General features: G+C 33.6%; 1 protein-coding gene across 1 annotated transcript in view; it reads left to right on the top strand.

The window, feature by feature from the left end:
* PAN3 (poly(A) specific ribonuclease subunit PAN3) overlaps positions 1-26,101 on the top strand; it is a 146,974-nt gene that overhangs the window by 69,211 nt on the left and 51,662 nt on the right. Inside the window, 1 exon segment of the mRNA XM_020997122.2 lies at positions 5,886-6,036. Within this exon segment, the coding sequence (XP_020852781.1) occupies positions 5,886-6,036 (151 nt within the window).

Raw genomic sequence — 26,101 nt, 5'->3', positions numbered from 1 at the left:
GCAGAGCTCAGACCACAACAGCAGTGATCAGACTTTTCCCTGTATCAGATCACTTTGGAGTACTGAAAGCTTGCAGGTTCCCAGTCTGAGCTGTGAAAGCACCAGGACAGAAGATGACATATGGCTAACCTCTATATTCCTTCCAAAAGTGTGCAGAGCCCAATCCTAACATCAAGTCTAAAGTTAAGAAGTATCACGTAAGAATGAGCAGACAAGAAAAGAATCACATCATAAAGAGCTATCATGACAACAGGGCAGCTCAGGACACTAACCCAGGAGAAGAGAATGGCTTGAAAACATTTCCAAGCAAAACCAGAAAGAAAAAATGCTTCTTAGACACGAGTCCAATCAGAATTCCTTGAAGAGGGGCAGCCAGGTGGCACAGTGGATAGAGCACTGGCCCTGGATTCAGGACAACCTGAGTTCAAATCCAGCCTCAGACACATAACACTTACTAGCTGTGTGACCCTGGGCAAGTCACTTAACCCCGTTGCCTAAAACAACAAAAACAAAAAAAAATTAAAAAAAAGAATTCCTTGAAGAGATAAATAAAGCAAGGTTTTAAAAACTATGCAAACATGATTTTTTAAAAGAAGTGAGAGTTGTAGAAGAAACATGAAGAGAGAATTAACAGCTTGGAACAAGAGATACAAAACCTTACTCAAGAAAATAACTCCCTGATAGCTAGTGAAAGGCACAGGGATAGATGAAGTATTTTGCATGATGAACAAAGAGAAAGCCAGTCTGGCTCAATCGTGGGTGGTAGCAGAGGGAGAAATATTTAGTGAGATTTGGAAAACATATTGGGAAAAGGTTTTGAAGAGCTTTAAAAGCTAAACAGTTCAAATTTGATCCTAGAGACAACAGGGAACTGAAATTGAATAAGAGAGTGACATTCAGATCACTTTGCAGCATTGTGTAGGATGGACTGGAATTGTGGGGGACTTAGCAAGGAGAACAAATTAGGAGGCTGGTGCTTTAATCTAGGGGAGAGATGATAAGGACCTAACTGTTTAGGAATAATAGTGATTCAAGTTCTTTGTAGTACTACTCTATAAAATGAAATGTTTAATAAGAAATTCATCTTGCTTTTTACCTTTCTCAGAAAAGGAGGTGACTCTATTCCTTCTAAGGATAACCCTTTAGTCTATAATCTTGTTCCTACTCCATCATCTTCCAGAACATCTCTCCAGTGATCTCCTTTAATGCATTTTCAGTTATTATTCTACTATTTCCCATGTGTTTAGAAAAAGTGAAGGGAAAGCTTTCTTATGACCTAATCTCTTCCCAAATTTCTTATATATTAAGCCTGTTGAGAAGTCATGTACAACTAACTGATGCTGTGTCACACACCTGTAGTCTTGACTTCCATCCCCACCACTCTTGTGAACCTTCTCTCAAAGATCAATAGTTACTTCCAGATTTGTGTTACTGCATCTAATGTTTCATAAACTGAGGTCCTATATTTGATCATTTCTTTTCACATACTATCACCCTCACCACCTGAGAACTTCACTGTGTTTGTTAAAAGCGCTATCACTTTACTTTCCATTCATAACCTTTGAGATATCCATGACATTTTCCTCTCACCCTCATAGCCAGTCACTTGCCAATCCTTTTTAATTCCCTTTTTGTCTTCCTAAGATCTTTCTTCTATTTCCTTCTCTCTAATTGTATAGCCACTACTGTAGTTTGGGCCCTCATCATCCTTTACTGGACTGTTAGCCTCTTAATATGTCTTTCTGCTTCCAGGCTCTCTCCTTTTATCAAAATAATCTTTCATGTTATATGTCCAGCTGTGAAACTCCCTTGATCAAGACTTTTAGAACCTCCTTATTGATCAAATACGTACATGTAATCCTGGCATTTTAGGCTCTGCTTAAACTTATTGCGCTCTTGTCTTTTCAGACTTAATTTGTATTACTTTCTTTCACGTACTTTGTTTCAGTCAACCTGGAAACTGATGTTCCATAAAGTTGCCATCATTCTCCTCCACCTCCACTCCACCCCCTTTTCAGGTATTCAGAGAAGTTATTTCTCATGGCTGGGTTGAAGGTCCTTCTTGTTCTTTATCTAAGGCCGTCAGATTCTCTTCTCACAAAACTTTGTGCTTGGCCCTCTGCGCTTTCATTTGGTGATCTCATCAATTCCTACAGTGCAGTTTCTGTACAGGTGACTGCTAACTTTGTGTATCTAACTTTAATCTCTTTTATGACATTTAGTCAACAAATTTTTGTTACTTAGATATTTACTAAGCACCTACTCTTTCCCAGGCCCTGCTCTAAGCACCCGGGAAACAAAGAAGGGTGAAAGACAGTCTCTGCTTGCCAAGAGATAGGGCCTGGTACCGCTAATGACTGACCATACTGTGTGCTAGGCAATGGGGATACAAGTAAAGTAAAAAAATATATATCGTTGTCTTCATAGAAATCACATTCTAATGAGGGAGATGATATATAAATAAGTACATACAAGATATTTACAGAAGAAGTTGAAGGTAATTTCAGAGGGGAAGACATTAGCAGCATCAGCTGTCTGCCCTGCAGTCATCTCCAACTCAGTGTGTCCAAAATGAAATTGATTCTTCTATTCCTCTTTCCACTCCAAAAAAGAAAAACTTTACTCTTCTAAACTTTCCTATTTCTGTTGAGAGTACAGCTGTCTTTCAAGTCAGGAGTTGTACTTGACTCTTCACTTTACCCCATGACTCCCTCTCCCTAATTCCAGTCTTTTCATTCTTGTCACTTCTAGGCTACACAACGCCTCCCACGTCCATCACCGTATCTCAGTCTAATCTAATACAATGAGCATTTTAAGTGTCTGTTTTGTACAAAGTTCTGTCCTAGATGCTGTGTATATAAAAATGAAACATAAAACAACCCTTAATCTAATGTAGCTTGTATTCTACTTGCTACTCTCATAACCACCACTGTAATTCAAGTTCTTAAATTTTGTCATGTGGACTTTTGCCATGTAATTGGTTCACTTGCTTTCCAATGCTTTTTCCCTATAGCTGCCAGAACAGTCTGTATCACTGACTGTATCACTCCCTCACTCAAGAATTTTCTATGGTTCCCTATTAATTTTAGCATTCAAACAAAGAAAATTACTCATTTTGGTGTTTAAAGCCCTTCACAATCTTACTGCAGTCCACTGTTCCAGGTATGTTGTATGTTACTCCCTTCAATGTTTTCTGCATCCTAGTCAAACTGCCCTATTTGCTGTTTACTGATTTTGGATATGCACTCACCGACCTCCATGCCTTGGCATAGTTCCTTATGCCTAGAATGTATTCCTTTTTCTCTTTTGCCTCTTGGAATCCTTAGCTTTCTTTAAGGCTTTTCTCAAGGGGCATCTTCCAACAGAGGCTTTTCTTCATTCTCATTGTTAAAATCGCCTTTTCTTCTTCATATTAATAAATTTACTTTTTTGTCTAAATGTATCTGGTAGAGTGTAACCTTCTTGAGCACAGAAACAAACTGTTGCTCATTAACTTTTACAAGCTATTTAATAAATCTTTGAATGTACATTGTGGGCTGTTAGTGAATATAGTATTAAACAGCTTTGGAAGTCCTGCAGAGTTGTTAGCAATGAATTTTTTTCCAATTTGAATTTGGTTGGAATGGATTTCACACTTCCTTTTCCTAGTGTAGTCTCAAGGAATACACCAAGCCAGATTATTCTTACTTTTGCAAAGACAAAGATTATGTTTTTTGTTCAATACAATTGCAGTATAAAAATAAAAAAACCACACATGACAGTATCTGTTTCACAGGAAAGAGATTACATGTATAGGAAGCCATGAATAAATTCTGTCAACCTGTAGAACTAAGAAGCAGTGTAGTATAGTGGAAGCATTGAGTCCCGAATATGAAGTTAGATATTAGTTCTGTGACCAAATGGAAATCACTTGGCTTTTTGTAAGCCTTAGTTTCTCCTCATCTATGAAGTGGGACTAATATTACTTGTGCTGCTATCTCCATAGGCCTGTTGTAGAAAAAGTGCAAAGAAAGTAAATCTTGGAGTGATTCTGTCAACGTGAATTTATTCTTGCTGCTCTCAGGGTTAAGTTGTCCATAATCTTTCTTCTTTTCTAGTATCCTCCCTTCCGCAAATGTTTGATCTATATACCATTGATGTAAGATTTGATTTCTTGTTGTTTGGAGTGCTTTCCTCTGGTTAGAATGTCATAACTCCTTGCATTGTCTTGTGTATCCCAATTTCACTATGAAGTTCTTGTAGGTCTTGTTTGTAGTTTATTTTCCTGATTGCTAAGTAATTCTACATCATCAAGTACTCTGGCTTATACTGTACTCTAGAGACTTATGGTATATATTGTCTTGTAGTAAGAGATCTTAATAAAGAAAATGCTATCCTACACATTACTGTCTTTACTGAGTAATTTCTCTTGACCTAGTACTGTCTGAAATTCCTATGTGCCTAATGGGGTGGGAATTGTCCCTCCTCCCTCCAGTTTTACATGACTTTAACTCAAGATATATAATCAACTTCAACATGGATTATCAAACTATGTCCAGTTGTTGGACTTTTTTCCATGTATCTCTTTTTTAAATCTAAACAACATATAATTTAACATTAGGAGAGTTTGTCTCATAGTTCTGTCCTTTTAATTTACCATGTGCTTTCTTTGTATTTAATATGACAAGTTTTTGTTGGTGTATTTCTTATTAATTCTTTAGATATACTGTCTTACCTTCCTTGCAATAAATATTTTTTATATTCTGGTTTTTAAAAATTCCTTAAGTTTTAAAATAATTTCATTCATCACTTAATGGTTATTCTCATGATCTACTTTACCTAGTTAATCTCCCTCACAAATTATATGCCACATTTTTCTGGTCACATTATACCTTTGTTAAGGTTAATTTTTATTGAGTATCAGTAAAAATGAATCATTATGTTATTGTGGATTTTATGGCATTCAATTTTGAATAAATTTAAATTTTTAAATATGTGTTAAACAAGTATTATTAATGGTACTTCTTATCAATTGAAAGATTTTTTTAGTCCATGATCCTCTGATAGACTGTGCAGATTGAACAAACATTTCATGCCTAATAGGTAGTTAGAATTTAAAATGTATGTCTTAAAATAGAAAAAGGTAAAAGGATATACATTTGTCTCAATGTGAGCAAAAGATTCATATAGCTTGACTATTTAGCGTCTTTAAAAATTTTTCTTACCTCTACATATGTAATTTTATTTTTACTTAAGGCCAGCTGGTATTATATTTTAATTCTATAAATAGTTACAGCACTTTATATTTTTTGAACCTTGTATTAACGGAATACTAAATATTATAATTCGCATTTTTGGTAAAGGACTTTTCAGTTTGCTTTTCCTTTATCTGGGGTCATCACTCATTCCATGTGCTTGTTTTTAAAATATTCTTTGATCTTCATTGTATGCATAATATGTCACCGTAATCTTTTGGAAAAGTTTTACTATGAAGAAGAGAGGAAGTTATCCTCTACTAGTATATAGTAGAAAGTAGTTTTTAATGGCATAAGCTTGAAACTTGTTCAATTTCGAGGCAGTTTCAACCTTTTCTTTGAAATAAGTAGAATTTGGTAATCATGCTTATTTCACTGTAAAGGAAAAAATATGTGTATTTGTCCTTGAGCCTTAAATTTTGCAATTAAAGTTATTAAAATCCTCAGATAAGATGACTGAACTTTCTCTTAATGATGAAAGCTTTGCAAATCATTGTTTAATAGTTCATAAAACAGGTTGTTAAAACTTCTTTAGTAATGATAAGTAAAAAGTAAAACATTTCTAAAACTATGGAATAATGCCTGTTTGTTACAGATGTTTGTTGTTAATAAGCATGAAATGTTAACTCTTTATATTTGATTTTTAAATAGACACCAAATCCTACTGCAAGTGAGTTTATTCCTAAAGGAGGATCAACCTCCAGGCTGAGTAACCTGTCCCAGTCAAACATGTCTGCCTTCTCTCAAGCCTTGTTTTCTCACCCACCTGTGGGAAGTCCTGCTGCTGCTGGACTAGCGCCAGGTAAGCTGAGAGACTGTGTTAGATGAAAATATGAGATTTCTAAGCACTATTTATATTTCTCTATCAGAACCAACATTTTAGAAGGGAAATGGTATGTTTTTGATAGTATGAATTTTGTGCTTCAGAATTGGAACTGCAGGTAAAACATATGCACCAAAATTAAATTATGCAGTCCAAACATTCATGTCATTTTAATGAATGAGATACCACTTAAAGCACAAAAGTAAAAATCTAAATTTTTCTAAATCTACTTGTGTCTTAGAAATGCTATGCTATCCTATGTTTTGAAATTTCAGGTTATATTATGTCAAAGTGTTTAATACTATCACAATGTTATTTTAGCATTAATTACTTTTTAATTATAGTTATTTTAATAAAATATTTCTTATTTTATACTGGGTTTGAGACATGTAATTTTCACTCAGTTTTAATGTGAAATATTTTAAGGTTTTATTAAGAGGAAAAATTGCTAAAACATTTAGAAAAATAGGATATTATTTCCAAATTTCTCAAGAGGTTGATAAGATTACTGTAAAAATCAATTAGTTCCTTCTCTCCCTCCCTCCCTTCTTTCCTTCCTTCCTTCCCTCCCTCCTTCCTTCCTTCCCTCCCTCCTTCCTTCCTTCCCTCCCTCCCTCCCTATCTGATACCGAAGACATGAGTAACTTTCACATTACCACATAAGTAATTTCTTCTTAAGAAATTTTAAAAGAATATTTTTAGGCATGTATAATATGTCTAAGAATAGCAGTTAGCACTGGCTCATTTAAAATGAATATTGACATTTATCATTTTTTAGTTATAAGGGACATACAGTAGTCCTGGGCTTAGAATTTAAGCTTTCTTTTATTGGTATTCTTTGGATAGGAGAGAAGTAAGGTTTGGAGGTTGGGGACTGAAAAATAGTTTTCACCATTCCTAGCCATAGAAGCAAATCTGTTAGTTGCTATCAAGAAACAGGTGTTTGTTGTTTATGGAATTAGTTCCTTTTGAATATTTAGGTGAAAATGTTGAAGATGATGTTTTTAAAAGAGTATCTTTTAGTTAGAAGAATTATCAGTGCTTTGATATCTACCTAAGTTCTCTGCTCAATATTAGGAAGATATTTCAGTGGGATCAATTAAAAATTGACATTTAAAATTGTGAGTGAAAGGTATAGTTGTCTTAGGTGAATCGAAACTTAATATGTTGACACTTTCCATGAATCGACGAAGATTGTACTCTAGAACCATCTGAGACACACCAATATAAATAACTAATCATTGCCTTTTAAAAAAAAAGGAGTTTTTCATGAACATGAGCAGTTACAAGAATCACATTAGAAATTTTCCCCATTTATGTTATAATAAACTAAATTCACATTCCCTCAAAATTATTAATGTAACATATATGAACTCTTACAGCACTTTGTATCTTTAATGTATTTCACATGCAACTTTGTATTTATTTGTATACCTCTTCTCCCCCCTCCCTCCCAACTGCATTGTAAGCTCCTTTAGGGAAGCAATAGTTTGCTAGTTATTTTTATATTAACCTCAGTGCCTTTCACACAAAAATACAAAAAAAGCTTGAATTGAATAATAGGTACCATTTATCACATTATTTCCTTCCATTTAAATGGCTTATCTAAAAATAAGGACAAATTTTATCCTGTTTCCAAAAGTTATACTGTCATTAATAGTTTTGTCATCGACTGAAATCTTCACTTATAAATATTATCTTCCAGGGCATGGAAACGGTGGTGATTTGAAGGTGCAAGATCAGGGCTATGCTGAAGATGCAGTTTAGTACATTAAAAAAAAATGATTCTTTACTCAGTTCTGACACTTCTGACACTTTGCTAGAGATTAGCACTATTTCTGTGTTCTTGGCATTCTTCAGTCTTCTAACTGATGATTTTCAGTTGTCAGAAATTCATTCACAGCTTGTTCATTGATCTTTTCATTAAAAACCTCTCCTCTCTCCATCAAAATGTATTGAAACCTGACATGTTCATTATATGTCTTAAAAAGTTGGGCTTTTTGAGTCACCTTCATATAAACTAAAACAATGTTTTTTTGTCTGATGTATTTTGCAATAGTATGAAAAATGTACAATTGAATTTAACCTTTTATTAATTCAGTAGGAAGTAAAATAATTTAGTGACATATACCAAGAATTAGAGCAAGGGGAATTTTCTTTTAATGTTTATGTTTTTGAGTTATCGTTAAAGTGAAAATTAAGGATTTTACCTTTTCCATTATTTAAAAAATAATTTTTGTACATGTGCTTGTTTTCTAAGGTTAAATGTAAAGAAGTAAAAGTTTGACAACTTATATGCTTTGATTTTGAGTTAATTTCTAGCAAATTAAAGACCTTTTAAAATAGCATATATGAACAGGATGTGCCACTTTTTATTAGCTGTCCTTTTGTTTTCTGCCTACCTTTTTTAGGACAATAAATCATTTGACTGATTAAAGTTTAAGATATTCTCATAAGAAACAAAATAGAATTTGTCTTATGTAAAGCTAAAAAAGGACAGCAGCTGAGAAACTACTTTAAAGCCTGCTAAACAAAATTCATATAACCAACTTTCTTTTAGACATGTAGCTATTACTGTGTACATGTCTTCAGATCTTCTCATACTGAGAAGTTTTCCTTGACTTTTTTTTTTCTTGGTTCAGTGACACTTATTAATTATATGCCTTTAGGCAAGTCACAATTCCTTTGATACTTTGTTTACTTGATTATAAAATGAAGCAAATACAATTTGTACTATTTCATAGGGCTTTTGTGAGGAAAAAATACCTTAACATTTAAGTACGCTATGAATGTGAACTGTAACTTGTTCTTAAGGAAAATAATACTAGAGTTTTAGGAATAGAGACATGACTATCCCAAGTACATATGAACAATTGTATTATTCTTTTTTGTACAACAAAAAAGATTCCATTATGAAAGTTAGTTGACTATTTCTTTTTCAATTAGTTTTCTTTTATGAGAATATTTATTTTGGAAGTAGGCATTAGAAAGATAACTCTGTACTAACAATTGCCATAAAATAGCCAAAATTATTTAGTAGAAATAGACATTTGTGTTTTGAGGTGATGTTTTGATTAAATTTTGTTAAATAATAACATAGAAATAACACCAAAATTATAGTTTAGTAGAATTTTAGTTAATATATAGAACAAACATCAGAAGACTTTAAAAAAAAAGTGGGTCACCAGAGCAGTTAAAGACTTTGACTTTGTTGTGGGGAAGATCCAAGTGAGATAAGAACATGGTTGAGAATTTTCGTTTTTAAATTGCATCTGATGCAGTGAGTTCTTGATCATCATCATCATCATCTGAATGATCCATGCATGAGTATTGAATGAATTAAAACCATAGGACAGCGATTCTGGATCAAGATTTTTTGGCTGCAGCCAAGAAGGGTAGTCCAAGAACTGAGACCTGTTCATTGGATGATTAGCAGCTAGAAGGTAGCCAGGAGCTAAATTCCAGGCATGCCCCACCTAATATTGTTAATTGTTTCCAGGAAAACAGGATATGCTTTACAGAGGACAGGGGAGTTAATTCTGCTGAATGTTTAAATCCAACTTTGGGTTTAAGTGTAACTTGGGGTCCCCCATTTCTGGAACTCACTGTCTTCTCATCTCTGTCTCTTGGCTTCTCTGGCTTCTTTCAAGTCTCAGCTACGGTCCCACCTTCTGCAAGAAGCCTTGCTTACTCCCCTAATGCTAGGATTTTCCCTCTGAGATTATTTCTAATTTATCATTCGTATATACACACTGTTCCTTGTTGTTTGCACATTGTTTTCCCTATTATACTGTCAGCTCCTTGAGAGCAAGGACTAGTGTTTTGCCTTTATTTGTATCTACAGTGTCTGGTACATAGTTGAAACTTAATAAATGCTTGTGGACTTGACTTGAGGTGATTTATAGTGGGGTTTTTAGACACTGTGGTAGTTCTAGATCATTATATATATTAATGATATCCTTTAATCAGTCTTGGCTGTGTCATTTTTATGTAGGATATACATGAATGCTTCATTTTCTCCATTTGTAAAATGATGCGGTTGGACTAGATGACTTGAATTCCCTTCCAGCTCTTGATCTCTTACCCTGTATTGTGTATACAAGAGCCAGAGATGTTTCAGAAAAGCATTCTACACATAAACTTGTTCTTCTGTTCTTTGCAGATAATCTTGACTCAATTGATGTTTCACCAAATTGCCTAACAGTTCTTAGTTTTAAAATAATACTTGTATAATTCTAAAGTTGTTGACTATATCTTGACAGATTGAATTGTTAATATATTTTTTTGTCTTATAAGGTAATAAATGTAAATATTCTTGGAGATGTATGTATCCACTGTGCCATGTTTCAAGCACCCACTTCTCCCTGAGAATCTTTACTGACTATTCCAACCTTGAATTAATCTTCTTTGAATTGCTTTTGCACTTATTTTCAGATTTAGGTTGTCTTGTGTGTTATTATTCTTTTGTTGTATGTCAGTCATGTCCCCTGTTAGATTTCTTGAGAACAAGGACCTTTTATGTATCTTTGTGTCCCATATAGCATTAGTACACATCTGGACATGTAGAAGATGTTCAATAAGTATTTGTTTGATTGATTAAGCCATTTACGTCCTTTGTTTTTTTATTTTATTTTATTTTTAGGCAAGGTTAAGTGACTTACCCAGTGTCACACACCTAGTAAGTGTCAAGTGTTTGGTCTGGGGCCGGATTTGAACTCAGGTCCTCCTAACTTCAGGGCGGGTACTCTATCCACTGTGCCAACTAGCTGCCCCATTTACATCCTTTCTTGAAGAAATAGTGTATTTAATGGAGGAAGACAGCTTTGAATTGTGATGTATGGTGGCTTTTATTTTTAGGGACTTTTATTTTGTACTAGTGACCTGTGATTTCATTGTGTAGGGAAGCTCCTGATGTGTAGCTTCCTCTCCCAGTAAAAGTTGGCACTTTCTTTGCAATTTATATTCTTAGAATGTTGCAGAAAACCCTGGAGGTAAAGTGACTTGTCTCACAGTCAGTATGCTTCAGAGATATGTGGCTTAACTTTGAAAGTACTATAATGTTCAAGTAGGTAGTAAACAAATAAGAAAGCAGCCTTACTGTTTGAAACAGACTTGAATCATTTTATGTCTTAACACAGGCTAAGATATTCTTTTTTTAAAAACAGGTTTTTATTGCTATCTTCCATTTTTTACGTTGTTATAGTTAGCCCCAGTATCCTGTCCCGTCCTCTACCCAGAGAGCCACTTCATATGACAAATAGTACTTTTTGAAGACAAAAAACAAAGAGAGAGAAAAAGAAGAGGGAAGAAAGGCAGCACAGGTGATCAGTACATTGAAGAAATCCAAAAACTTGTGCAGTGTGTAATATTCACGAAGGGGTGGGTTGAGAGTGTCCTCTCATATCTCTTTATTTGAGTCATTTTTGTTCTTTATAATTTTATTACATTAACTTTTGATTTTTTGTGTTTTTGTTCTTTCCATTCACATTATTGAAGTTATTATATGTATTTGTTTTTGTTTTTATTTTGTTTTGTTTTTTGGCCCTGATGACTTCATTCTGTATCAGTTCATGTAGCTTTTTGTATACGTCTCTGTATTCATGACATACATCATTTCTTATAGCACTGTAATATTCTGTTACATTCATTTACTACAGTTTGTTTAGCCATTCCCCAGATGATGGGCATCTACTTTGTTTCTAATTCTTTGCTATCACAAAAAGTGCTGGTAATAAATTTTTGGTATATATGTGGGTTTTCTTCTTATTGGTGGCTTCCTTGGGGTACAAGTCCAATAATGGAGTCTTTGGTTCAAAAGGTATGACCATTTTAGTAGCTTTTGCAAGTTGCTTTCCAAAATGATTGTACCATTCAACAGCTCCACCAACAATTATATTAATGTGTCTATCATTCCACAACCCTTCTCACATTGAGCATTGTCATTTTTTGTCATCTTTGCCAATTGGCAAGGTGTGAAGTGAAAGCTCAAGGTTGTTTTGACTTGCTTTTCTCATTATTTGTGATTTGGAGCATTATTATTATGTATGTGTGTGTGTATATATATATATATATATATATATATATATATATATATATATTTTTTTTTTTTTTAGGCAATTGGGGTTAAGTGACTTGCCCAGGGTTACACAGCTAGTAAGTGTCAAGTGGTTGGTCTGAGGCCGGATTTGAACTCAGGTCCTCCTGACTTCAGGGCGGTGCTCTATCCACTGTGCCACCTAGATTTGGAGCATTCTTTCAAGTGGTGGTGAATATTTTGCAGTTCTTGAGAGCTTTTTATTCATCTCCTTTGAACATTTATCTTTTGGGGAATGGCTACTACTATTATATATATTTATTAAAATTATTTACATATCTTAGATATCAAACCCTTATCAGTAAAATTTGATACAAAGGTCTTTTTCCCCCATTTGACCACTTCCTTTCTTATCCTATATGCATTAATTTTGTCTATGCAGAAGGTTTCCAATTTCATGTAACCAAAGTTTTCTATTTTATATTTTGTAATTACCTCTATCTCTTATTTGGTTAAGAATACATCTTTTACCCGTAATTGTGAGAAGTATGTGACCTTCTTTTCTAATTTTTTATATTATGATCTTTAATATTTAGGTTACGTGTCCATTTAGAATGTAACTTGTGTGCTATAAGCTATTGGTCTAAGGCTAGTTTGTGCCAGACTGCTTTCTAGTTTTCCCAGTAATTTTTAAACAAATAAGGAGTTCTATCACCAGGTAATTTATTTTTCCACTTTATCAAACATTGGGTTATTGAGTTCTATTGTTTCTGATTCTCCCTTGTATGATCTTTTTTAACCATTTTGGTTTTGTTAACTGCTGTTTTAGAATACATTTTGATGTCCGAAAATGCCGTTCCTTATTAATCCTTACCTGTTTTCATAATTTGCCTTAATATTTTATATCTTCTCTTCTCTATTCATATGAATTTGGTTATTATTTTATCAAGTTCTATAAAGTATCCTCTTGGTAGTTTAATTGGTATAGCTTTAAAAAGTGTATATTAATTTTGGTAGCATTATGTTTATTTTATTGGTGTGGCCTAACCATAAGCAATAAATACTCTTTGCAGCTATTTAAATTCTTTATTTCTTAAATTGATGAATCTGTGTTTTTTATGTGCTTCAGGAGGTTGATCACCCAGATATTTTATGGACATTCAAAATTTTTTTAATGGAATTTCCTTTTCTATTATTGCTTCTTGGATTTTGTTATTATTATATGGAAAGACTGCTGATTTTTGCAGGTTTATTGTGTAGGCTGCAACTTTGCCAAAGCTGCTAATTGCCTCAATTAGTATCTTCTGATTCTCTCGGATTTTCTACGTACACCATTATATCATCAATGAATAATGATGGTTTTATCCCCTTTATATTATTTTGCTTTTAATTTCTTTTCTGTTTTCTAGTTGGTATTGCTAGCACTTCCAGAACTATATTAAACAATAATGGGGAGAATGGGCATCTGTGTGTCACTCCTTTATTTATTAGAAAAGGTTATAGTATGACCCCCATTGGATATGATAATTAGTTTTGGGAAGTTGCTTTTTGTGATTTTTTTTAAACTTTCCCTTTATGCCTATACTTTATAGGGTTTTTAGCACAAATGAATGCTTTACTTTTTCAAAGGCTTTTTGTATCTATAGACATAATCATGGTTTTGGATGTTTTGGGTCTTAATATGATTAATTGTCGATTGTTTTCCTAATGTTGAACTATTCCTGTGTCTTTGGTAAAAATTCCACTTGGTTATAATGAGTGATTTTGTAGATAAATTGCTGTAATCTGACAAGATTTGTTAAAAGAGTTGGATAAATATTAATGATATTAACCTATAGATTTCCTTCTATTTATCTTTTTCTGGTTTAAGTATATGAAATTAAGTATATATTTGTCTTGTAAAAGGATTCTGGTAGGGTAGTTTCTCAATTTTTGAGAAAAATTTTTGAAGTACTTACTCTTTCAATATCATTTGAGAGAATTCTTCTGTTAATTCATCAGGACCTGGAGTAGTTGTTGTTGTTGCTGCTATTTGCTTTTTTTCTCTCCTTTGGTTGTTGAGATTGAGTTATTTGCAGGTTATTTATATACATTCTTACACTTCTTAAAATATATGTGAACATTAAAAATTGTATGACTCATTTTTGTAATATCTTGGCTTTTCATCTGTGTATTTAATGTGATCATTGTAACACTTTGGGGATTCTCTAATTTTAGGATTGCTGTTTTACTTTTAGTAGTAATCAGAGACTAAGGTTAGGTATCCCCAAACTTGTTGTGAGAAGAAATTACTTTTCATATACCTGGAGCCTTTAGATCTGCCTCAGATTGTAATTACTGGACATAAGAGGTTCTGACATTCCAGAAACAAGGATTGTGGACCTGAAGCAACTGCTGCTTCCTGTACAATTATTCTTCCTTCTTAACTGGAAATTTCAGGAAACTGAGAAAACTTGTTATCTGAAGAAGCTGGATGAGATGATCTGTAGGTTGCTTTCTGAGTATTAAATACCATACTTTTCTTCTCTAGGTTTTGGTAGTCATTTATGGGATCAAAGCTGGTTAGGAAGGAACAAAGATAAACTAACCATTCTGGAAGTGAGGACTAGTAAGTTAGTAGGCATTTTATGAAACCGTTGCTATGTACAAGGCACTGTGCTCAGTGCTGGGACCAGCAGGGTTAAAATCTTCCTTAAAATTATTTTTAAAATGTTCCTTTGATCCTTTTCAGAACAATTCAGCAGCAGTGCCCTTGGGATGGGTAAGGGACTTTTCCTCTCCTTTTTCGGTTCTCATTTTTCTTATTTGGTCTCTGTGTTTCCCTGAATGTGGAGCCTTTTGGAAGGGGACAATTATAGAGGGATGGATGTGAAAGCCCTAACATACTCAGGATGGTTGTCAACCTCTCCTCCCAGGGGCTTGTAGAAAACTAGAATTAAGCATCATGCTGTCTATAATCTTCAACATTTTTATTACTCTATTGAATTATTCTCTTCTGTGATTGGCATTTTAATTATTTATTTGTGGTATTTTAAAAAAATCGTATTCAGATTTTACTATGTAGCTTTCAGGGTATGTTGAAGAATTCATTGTATTCAAATTCAAGAGATCTGATACAGACTTTTAGACTTCATTGCTTAATGAAATGCCCCAACCTTGTAGGCATATTAATGATAGAGAATACCATAGACACCACACTGATTTTAAAATCATAGTTTATTAGCTCCATGATGCTAACAGCTAGGCTGATGAATTCCACCTTCCTTCCTTTCTAGGGATGATGTTTGCTTGAGTCAAATAATATAACTCCACTACAGCTCAGCTTCATATGGTGCGTATTAATGCAGTTTGGGATTTCACGTAATTGCAAAAATCACATTAGGTTCACCTTATATATCTAGATTTCTTACATACAATTTTCACTCTCTAGGAAATTAGCTTGTTTTTGTTTGCTTCAAAAAATGCAAGAAGCAACTTCAAACACTCTGCTCAGTATAGTAATACAGATGTGTCCTTAGAACATTTATTATTTTTTTTTTCATTTAACTCCAGAGGGTAGAACTAGGAGCAATGGGTAAAAGTTACAAAGAAGAAAATTTAGATTTGGTGTCAGGAGGGGGAAAAAAACCCTAAAAAAGCTAGAACAAAACATAAAAACCATCCTAACAGTTATCTAGCTGTCTAAAAATGGAATTGGCCACCCAAGAGGTTATAGCCCCCTCATTGGAGCGCTTCAAGCAAAGGCTGGATGACTACTTCTCAGGTATGTTGTAGTAGGGATTCTTTTTCAAGTGTGGGTTGGACTAGGTGGCAATTGAGGGTCCTTTATAACTGAAATTCTGTGATTCAGTGTTTTATCTAACATTGAGGAGGTTTTCTGCATAATTGAATTGTCCAAACAACCAAGATTCATTCCTCTATCCCCACTGAGTGTTAAAACATTTTTAATTTTAAACTTTTTTGCTGAGAAATATTCCTCAAATGTATGACATCTGGAATATTCTGATAAGAATTCAATTTTTGGGAGGATAGTTCAAGCTAATCATTATGAATATAAAATATTATAATTTGCTGTTAACAGTTTTCAGGGGTCTTTTGAATTATATAGTGCTCTTTTTCTCCACATTGTGAAGCCTTAAAGTGATTTCATTGTTGACTGGCACTTTCTTAAACTTTCAATGTGCCTTTCATTCAATCTGCTGTTTCTGGTCTATAGTATAGCTCAGAAAACAAATAACTAAGCTTATTGGAATTTTTAAAAATAAGAGTAAGCAAGCTTGGCGCGCTATTTGTAAGATTTATGAAATTTAGTACATGAATTTTTTTCACATGAGTTTGTTTACTCAATCTTTTTTAAAAAAGACTGCTCCTTCCCCTCCAGTCCTTGACTGTTTCAAATAATTGAGGTTACCATATAATGAACCTTTAAATAAATGAGAAGTTAGTATACTAGGTGGTACTATACTTACATTTTAAGTAAAACTATTACCTGGAATTTTCTCCTATTTAGGATTGAGTTAAATTGCTAATAGTAGTTCAGAACAGTTATTACAGTGCTTAGTAGCTTTTTGAAAACATCTGTTTAGATGTTTGCTTAGCCATTATGCCTGCTTAACTTTTTGAGCTCCATGAAGTCAGAAATAATAATGAATTAGGAATTAACTCTGTTAATATTCTAAGACATATTTTGTTTTAAATTTGTCGAAGTCACGGAAAACAGTTAAATGTACGTAGACTACTCGTTGATCATGACATAATGTTTCTGGAAGTGAATATTAAAATTAAAAATCCTAATACACTAAATGCCTATTGGGACCAGTCTTTTTTTTTATTTGTAAAAGCAGCTTCAAAATTAGAAGGAATCAGTAGAGAAAGTTATCTAATATTATATATCCGCTTTACCTTTTCAGAAGGCAAGATTAAAAATTTTTGTCAAATTTTCTTAACATGAGACAGAAGTATAACTGAATTAAATAATGATAGATAACATTTATATAGCACTTTAAGGCTTCCAGATAGCTCTTTTTATGAATATTATCTCATTTGATCCTAACAACAGCTCTGTGAGGTAAGTATTACAAGCATCATTTCTTGCATTTTATAGACGAGGGCAGCTTTTGCTACTCAGAGAATTTAAATGACTTGTTTATGATAACTAACATATAAAGTGTTAGAGGAAGGATGCAAAGTCACATCTCTCTTGACTCCAAGTCCTGTGTTCTTTCTACTACAACCTAGTGCTTTTTCTAAAAGAAAAGTACTACCACAACTATATAAGTTGTGAGCAAAATTTATTGTTATCTTGGAAGGACAGATCTTTTAAGATCTTGGAAGGACTTTTAATCTCAATAGTGTCTGGTTAAACTAAAACCAATAATCCCATTATTGATAAATGATGACTTCTCATTCACCTCTAGTGTGCTTTTTTTAAAAAAAATTTTTATCTTATTTTATTTTTTATTTTTAGGCAAGGTTAAGTGACTTACTCAGTGTCACACAGCTAGTAAGTGTCAAGTGTCTGGTCTGAGGCCAGATTTGAACTCAGGTAATCCTGACTTCAGGATTACTATATCCACTGCGCCACCTAGCTACCCCTATATTGTGCTTTAACAAGGTTCTCTGTACTGAACAAGCTAGGGATGTTTATGTAACTTCTGCCGTAAGGCAGAGTTGAGTAAGAGAGAAACTGCTGCTGATTGGTCGCTCCTTCCCCTTAAAATAGTTACCAGGGTCATCTCCCACAGGCCAGTAGATAAAATACCAGAATCCACTTGGTTTGATAGTGTATGGAAAGCTGACCTAGCAGTAAAGAACAGTCATCCTGGTGAGAGGATTAAGGAATGTGTTAGCTCTACTGTACTGCCTTGTGTGAAAGGAACCTGAGATAGAGTTAGGCAAAACAAGGCTCTTGCCCCAAAACAGCGAAGACTAAGTTCAAGATGAAGAAAAGTATTAGGTCTAATTGAAAGATTGTGAAAGTTTTGATAGCATATGTGATTTTAAAATGTATTATTGACAAAATTTAGATAATATTTGGTGTTATAATGGGTCACATTTATGTAGGGCTTTCTGCTTTCTTCATAATAATTTTGTGAGGTAGGAGGTGTAAGTTTTGTTTATTTTCATTTTACAAACGAGAAAACTGAGGCTCAAGCAAGGTTACGATTTGTCCACAGTCATACAGGGAGTTGCAGAATTTAGATTTGAACACTGTTTGGATTCAGAACCACAGAACTGCTTCTATTGTGTGGATGGAATTGTCAGTGACGATCCTAGAAAAATCCTTTGTAAAGATTTGTGTTTTAGTGAACTTGAATCATTTTCATAATCCTAAGAATATTCATTATATGAAATTATCTTTGCTTTTACATCATGATAAATTTGTAATGCAGTGGTATATTGGTAACTTGCCTAGACTCTCAGAAAATTGGGAGGAAACCAGAAGTAGTATAACTTCAGTTACTTTTCACAGAGGCTGTGTAGGCTGAAGTATAAGAAATTGAGTTATACTTAATTTAGGAAAATTTAGGTAGATGAGATAGATATTTTGTATATGAATGTGGTTCTGAACATTTGGATATTGTTAACAGTTTGTGAATGTAACACTATATTTCTAAAAAGAAATGCATGTGTTTCATTTATGGATTTTTCGTTATCTTTTTCACCCAGTTTTTCATCTAAGTAGTAATATGTTGTAGGCTTCTATTTAGTTAATAGTTTGTGAAAAGTACATTTAAAAACTAGGATGTAGGTCTCTCTTCAACTTAGCTGTAGATCCTGGTCTACATTGGGATGTTGGACCTTGAATAGAGTAGATGAAATAGAATTAAGAATAGAGAGTTTTAAAATAGGATATAACTCAGAAGTTGAGGAAGCTAAAACATTTGTGAGAACAGAATTTAATTTACTCCCTTTGGACTCTGACATCTTAAAAAAAAGTAGTTTCTTTTCTCTCATTTGTTGAAATGTATTATTTTAGTAATAGCTTATGATTTGATTTTATTTTACCTCCAGGTGGAACATCTTTACTTATGACAGTCTGAAGCTTCTCAAGTTTGGAGTAAATACAAAGCTATGACATAGATTTCATGGAGATTTTTATTTTGATAGGCAATAAAACTGATGATAGCTACATATTTGTATTTTCGTGTATTAAGAACTTAATGTAATTGTTTTCCTTTAGGGAATCCATGTTTCTGGATTGAGCATAAGGCTCTGTTTATAAGTAAGTGACTTAAAGGTTTCTTTCTTTTTTCCTTTTTAATTGTAATTTGGGGTAAAAGTTATTTAAAAATTTATTAAAACTAAATAAAAATTAATTTAAAATTTCCATGGTGGAGGGCATCATGCATGTATCATACCTCTAAAAAATTTTCAAATTAGGGCTCTGTGAAACTTGAAAACAAAAAATAAGAATAGAGAATGGGAGTTTTTTTTTTCTTTAAATCAGTAGATATCTAATATGAATGAGCTTTTTATATCATTGATTGTTTTGTAGCTTCCAGTCCATTGGTGTGATTGGGAGAATGACAGTATGACACTGCACAGTTGGACTCGATAAAACAAGAATAAAATTAGAAAAGAATACTTTGTAGCCTGATTAAAATCTTTTACCAAATTGATTATGTTTTAAAATGATATTAATGTAAAAGGTAAGACAACGAATGTAGTTTGGTTTTGTTTTTGTTTTGGTGTTCAGAGAGAAGACCTTGATTCCAGTGAATATTCAAGCTTTTAATATTATACTCTTCCTTTTTATCTTAGCAAAGGGATCTGTAATCAGTGTCATTACACATACTCATTACTAGGCATTTCTTGGCACCATTTTGAAATAAGTTGACATTTTGATTCCCTACATTTAGGTATTTAAATGGATGCACAGGAAGGTTATGATTTTGTTAGGTTATATGTTACTTGTCATTTTTTTATATGCTTCCCTCAGTCCTACTCCCTGCCTCTAAACATCCCACAGAGGCATATTTTTCATGAGTTTTCAGTGTTAATAAAACGTACTTAGTGATATATTTTTAACGTACTTAGTGATATATTTGAAGATACTTTAGCATGTAACAAAACTTTGTGGGTTGGGGTTTAATTCATTCACTCCACAAAAAAATGAAAATTGAACTTACAGTTTCAGTCTGTCATCAGATTCTTGCTGACATGTTCATCCATATAATCTCCTTGATGAGAGATTGTTTCTATCTTAAACTTTATAAAAGGATCCTAATTGTCATTTTACTTAAATTTTTTCAGCAGAGTTTGTAAAATTTAAAATGAAATTTTCAGCATCTTTTCATTAAATATTTATTAATATTACCAATTTGCTTTTAAATTTGGCTTGGAAGTTCTTAAAGTTTTATTTTGATAATATTAACCAGCATATATTTTAATACATTGTTGAAGAAATGTTTAAACAGGGAATGGATGATAAGTTCCTTTACTCTTAATTGAATACTCTTAAAAATCCATAGGTGTTTGCCTTGAGAAATTTTTAAGTACATGTTCAGACTTGATTTATTTGTTGTAATAGAATTATATATATTTAAACTAAAATTAAGAATGTGTAAATCTTTGTGGTATTTTTACTAATGTTCTGTTTTAAATTTTACTATGTAAACCACTTTGCTTAATCCTGACTTTCTAGTACTTAATATAGTCTTGGATTTTAATTTTTGATAAGGATATATTAAACAGTATTATTCCTGTATGTCATCCTTTGTCATTTAAAAGCTTCTAAATAGAATTCATCTGATTTTAATCTTAATAACTAGAAAGGGTTATAACTCAAAATGTTATTAAAATATAGGATATATTATTCCATTAGTAACATTGGTTACTGTAACCTTATTCGTATACTTTATGCATTCTAGAGAGGCATAGCACAGTCATGTGTAGATGGCATAGTGGATAGAGCATTGGACTTAAAAATCAGGATGACCTGAGTTTGAATTCTTTCTCTCACACTTACTTGCTGTGTGTCCCTGGGCAAGTCACTTAACCTCTGAGCTTCAGTTTCCTAATCTGTAAAAGCGGGATAATACTATCACTTAACCTCACAGGGTGCTTGTGAGAATCTAACTAAATGTGCATTATTTTTAGGGAAGATAGAGGGAAGGACTTATTCTGAATGTTTCTAAATATAGGACAATATAGACCACAAATTTCCATTTGTTTCTGTAAAAAGGAAAAGGCAAAGATGCTGTCTTCAAGTTTGTTCTCTTTTAGCTATAGTGGATTTTATGCTATGGATATATTGCTGTCTACTTAAACTCATGTGGAAATATATTCAGTAAGCTACAAGTGCTAGGAGGTCAGGCAAGTCTTATTTTTCTTCTGTTTCATAGAACATTGTGCACGCATAGTAGGTACTTAATGTTTGTTGAGTGTTTTGTTGAAAGAGAAGTCTATAATCATCTATTATCATTGGTTTCTTTCCTCAAACTTCAGGACCAATCTTAATCTGTCATACAGAAATTGAAATATCCTTAAATCTCAACAAGAGATTTTATAACTTCTTTTAAGTTACCTGTTACCAACTCTCATGATCAGGCAGTGACGTAACAAAGGTCCTTAATTTAGTAACTTAAAGCCTTCTTTGCTGTTCTGGGAATGGTTGAAATGAAAAACAGTCACATTGTGAGTGGAATGTAGTTCTCATACTCATTAAATTATCTCTCAGCCCTCTCTTCTTCACACTGAATAATCAAAGTTGCTTTACATGTCCTACTAGATCTTATTTTTCAATACTTCACTTATCCTTGTGTTGTCCAGAGCCTGAACTTAAGATATTATTTCAATAATGTTCCATGTGGTGATATATATAATTATAATTAAATAAAGGAAAATAGCATGTCTTCTAGTCTCAACTCATAATTTTTCTATTTCTAGAAGTATTTGAGTCTGTCTTAAAACATGTGTAAGCCCTCCTTTCATCTTTGCAGAACATAACCCATCCACACCTTCTTATCCTGTATGTTTACTGACCATTTCAGCCTATTAATCCCTCGTAGAGAATCTGTCCAACACAACGGAGGCCATCTTTTAGGTCCTTTAAAGCAATCTGTGGATACCAATGCCATTGTTAGGCTGTCTCTGTTGTCTGTTACTCTTGCTACATAACAGAGACACTCTTCTTTTTCAATTACAACATTTCCTGGATGATATCCCTTATTCCACTCGTTGTGTGTAAGTATATCATTTTTAGTATTCTACTTTTGAACTCTGTAACTTTCCATTGTCCTTTGAGTCACTTGCCATTTTGATTTTTCAAGATTTATAGTAACCTGTGAATTACAGTTAAGAAGTACCACCAGGATATTGATGTTCAGAAAATGGATTTTTGTACCAAGAAGCAGTAGGTACAACCACAAGTTATTTGTTTAGTGATCTTATTTTTAATCAACATCTATATCATAAAGAGTTCAGGTGGAAAGAAGGGAGTTCCTGTAAGTGAAGAAGTCTTTTATTTTGTTGACTACATCAAGCTTCAGAATACTTTGGGACTTTATTAATGAGATTGATAATCTTTCAGAAGAAATCAGTCTCATAGTCTTCATAGACTAAATCAAATTGATGAATAATGCCTATTGTTAAAGTATGACATTGCTATTTAATGGACAGAACATTCATTTAGTTTGTGATACATATAATTCTAGGCCCAGGCTGTATTACATTTGAGAAATTATGTAGTGTTTTTAACATCCTCAAATTCCTAAATAGGTTTTTATATGAAATTTAACATTTAAATACAACTTACATGTCCCCAAAAGTATTACTATACTTATGAATCATAATCTCACAAAATTCAATTCAACAAGCATTTATTAAGCATCTGCTTTGTACTGGGCACTGTCTAAAGCACTGGGAACATAAAACATAAAGAGTAAAAGCAACCCTACCCTTGAGGAGCTTACATTCTACTAAGACTTTGATTAATGAACTCCTGTTGATGGAAGGTGTAGAGGTGGTCAGAGTTAACATACCTGAAATCTGTTGTAGACACATTCCCTGTTTCAGAATGATCAATTTGTTTTGATCACAGTTTTTGTCATTTGATCTGATTCATTCAGCTGAAATTTAGCATCTGTTAGGTGCAAGGCAATGTGCCAGATGCTGTGTATCCCGTATGGAAAGTAGTCAAAGATGTATTATCACATTTTAAATTTATTATCACTATATTTTAGATTAGAAAAAAAAATTAAGTCTAAATTGTGCTAATGGTAGGAGAGATTGTTTACTAACTAAAGTTATCAGTAACTAGACTAGACTGCCATTTAGACTCAGACACAGGAGTGTTATATGTTAAAACAAGGTATTGAAATAAAGGGCAAAGACATGAGTGTCTGTTTTAAACCTTTGGCAATAGCATTTGTGTGTCTCTCATTCTTTCTCTTACTTACCCTGGCTTAAGGTGGTATGTAGCTTAATTTCACTAGAAGAGAGAAAAAACACTATTTGTTTACTCTACCTCAATGAAGTTTTACATAAAAAAGACATAGCTTTGGAGTAATTCATTAGGAAGGCAGTTTAGGCAAACTGGACGATATCAATTCCTAGGAAAATTCTAGATTGGCTCGTTAAAACTCTGGTTAGTGAACATCTGGAAGAAAAGTGGTAGAAGAAAAGTGGTACAGAAAGCCCATGTGACTTCATCCAGAGTCAGTTATGCTGGATTAGCCATATTTCCTTTTTTCAGACAGGGTTGCTAAACTGTTACGTAGGGGAATGTTGTAGATACAGTTTGTCTAGATTTTAGCAAAGCATTTGTTAAAGTATCTAATAATGTTCTTGTGGAACAGGGAGAAGGTTGGAATAGATAACAATACAGTTAGATAAATTTGCAACTGGTTGACTGGTCAGACCAGAATAGTTGTTAATGATTCAGTGTCAGCTTGGCACATTGTGGTGGAGTGTGTGGTGTGAGTGACCCATTACTATTTAAACACGTATTTCAGTGACTGTGATAAAGGGATAGGTGGCATTCTATCCCCTTTTTCCTAGATAGCAGATTTTCAGGTTACCTATAGCTGGGAGACTTCTACGACACACATTGAATGGCAGTCAGGGTCTAAAATAATCTTGATGGGCACAGGCTCTAGGGCTGAATCTGATAATATGAAACTAAGTAAGGTCAGTTGCAAAGTCTTACGTCTGGCTCCAAAAGAATCAGCTTCAAAAGTACAGGATGGGGAGGCATTGTCAGACAACAGTTTTTCTGAAAAAGATCTGAGGATTTTAGTGGACTGCAAGGTCAATATAGGGCATCAAGGAAATTGAGCATTGAGAGAAGCATAGCTTACAGCAACAGGGAGGTTATAGTCCCTCTATACTCTTTGCTGCTCAGACCACATCTGAAGTGTTGTACTCAGCTATAGAAATCATAGTTTAAGAAGGATGCTGAGCTGATGTGTGTCTAGAGGAGGCCAGACGTAATGCTACAGTGTCTTGATTTCATGTCATAACTGAGTATGTTTTTAGCCTATAGAAGAGAAGACTTGGGGATGGGAGGAGGAATGATGTTTTACTTGTCACATATAAGAATGATTAAACTTACTTTGTTTGGCCTTGGAAGGAGAAAATGGGCAGAAGTAAATTTAAGATTGATGTCATGAAAACCTTTTCAACAGTTAAAACTGTCTAAAAGTGGAAAGGGGTATTTTAGAAGATAGGAAGACTTTATCAGAGGTCTTCAACCAGAGACTGGATGACTATTTGTTGAGTATGCTATAGTAAGAGTTCTGTTCAGGGATGAATTGGACTAGATGACTACTTTAAAACATCCTCTAACTCTAAAAAATTGTGTGATTCTATGGTTTCTAACTTTATAGTATGTTGAGAGTCAGAGGGCAGTAATGAATATCCAGACTGAGAGCAAGGAGTGTTACACATGCCTATATTCAATTAAGTATAAACTGAAACCAGTATTGAAGAAGTCTAAGACAACCTTGAGTACTCAAGCCTTAGGGGGTCAGCCTGTTCATAGGTGTGGAGAAAAGTGAAATATTTTCCATAGATGGCTAGCAATGAGTTTGGCAGTTGGGCTAGTTAGAGAGTGCGTGAAAAGGAAAAATAGGAAGTAAACTTGGAAACATAAGGCTGTAGAATTCTTTAATTGCTAGGCTGTAAAGAGTTTGTATGACACTTTAAAAGCAATAGGGGGTTACTGAAGGCATTTTTTAATAGTTTTGATGTGGTGAGATCTTTGCTTTAGGAATATCACTCTTTGTCAGCATTCTGCACTATGGGTTTGAGATTGGGATGCCTGGAATCAGGGACAGCAGTTGATAAGTGTTTGCAACATTCTAGGTATAAATCAGGAAGTTTAGGCCTAAACTAATTGGTGGTCATCTGAATAGCAGGAAGGGGAAGGATTCCAGGAGTATTATAGGGGTAGAATCAAGAAGGCTTGGCAACTGATTAGATATCAGAGGTAAGAGAAAATCAAGGTTTCTGAGGTTGAAAACCCACATGACTATAAAGACGGTGGTCACCCTCACTTGGAATGGGAAAGTTAGAAGGAGAGATAGGTTTTAAGGAGAATGGATTCCATTTGGGGCATGTTAAGTTTAAGATAGGACAGTAATGGAGATGTCCAACATGCCAAACTCAAGATTTTCATGAGTTAGTACATCAGAAATAATCAGTGGTGCTACCAGCCACCTTGTTGTTGTTGAAAGTGTGATGAGTATCATATTTGTGGAATTCTTTTTCATAGTAAGAATGATAATTGTGCATAATCAACCTTGACAATAACATTTTTCATTTAAGTATATTTCTGTTTAATGTGCATTCTTCAGTGACTAATGGGAAAATAGCTAGTTTATGTGTTAGCTAGTTTGTATTTGAAAAGTCACAGTTTCATGATCTTTTTTTTAAATTTTTGGTAATTGAAAGTATTTAAGCAAGTGCTGCTTATTTGTTATTAATAGATTGCTTAGATTGAACAGCTACTGGAGATAAAGGAATGTTAGCCTTTCTTGGATACATTGAATTGTATCTCAAGCCTTT

Source organism: Phascolarctos cinereus, unplaced genomic scaffold (assembly GCF_003287225.1).
Source record: "Phascolarctos cinereus isolate Bilbo 61053 unplaced genomic scaffold, phaCin_HiC Scaffold_726;HRSCAF=1367, whole genome shotgun sequence".
Lineage (NCBI taxonomy): Eukaryota > Metazoa > Chordata > Mammalia > Diprotodontia > Phascolarctidae > Phascolarctos > Phascolarctos cinereus.
This window is presented reverse-complemented; position numbering and strand designations above follow the sequence as displayed.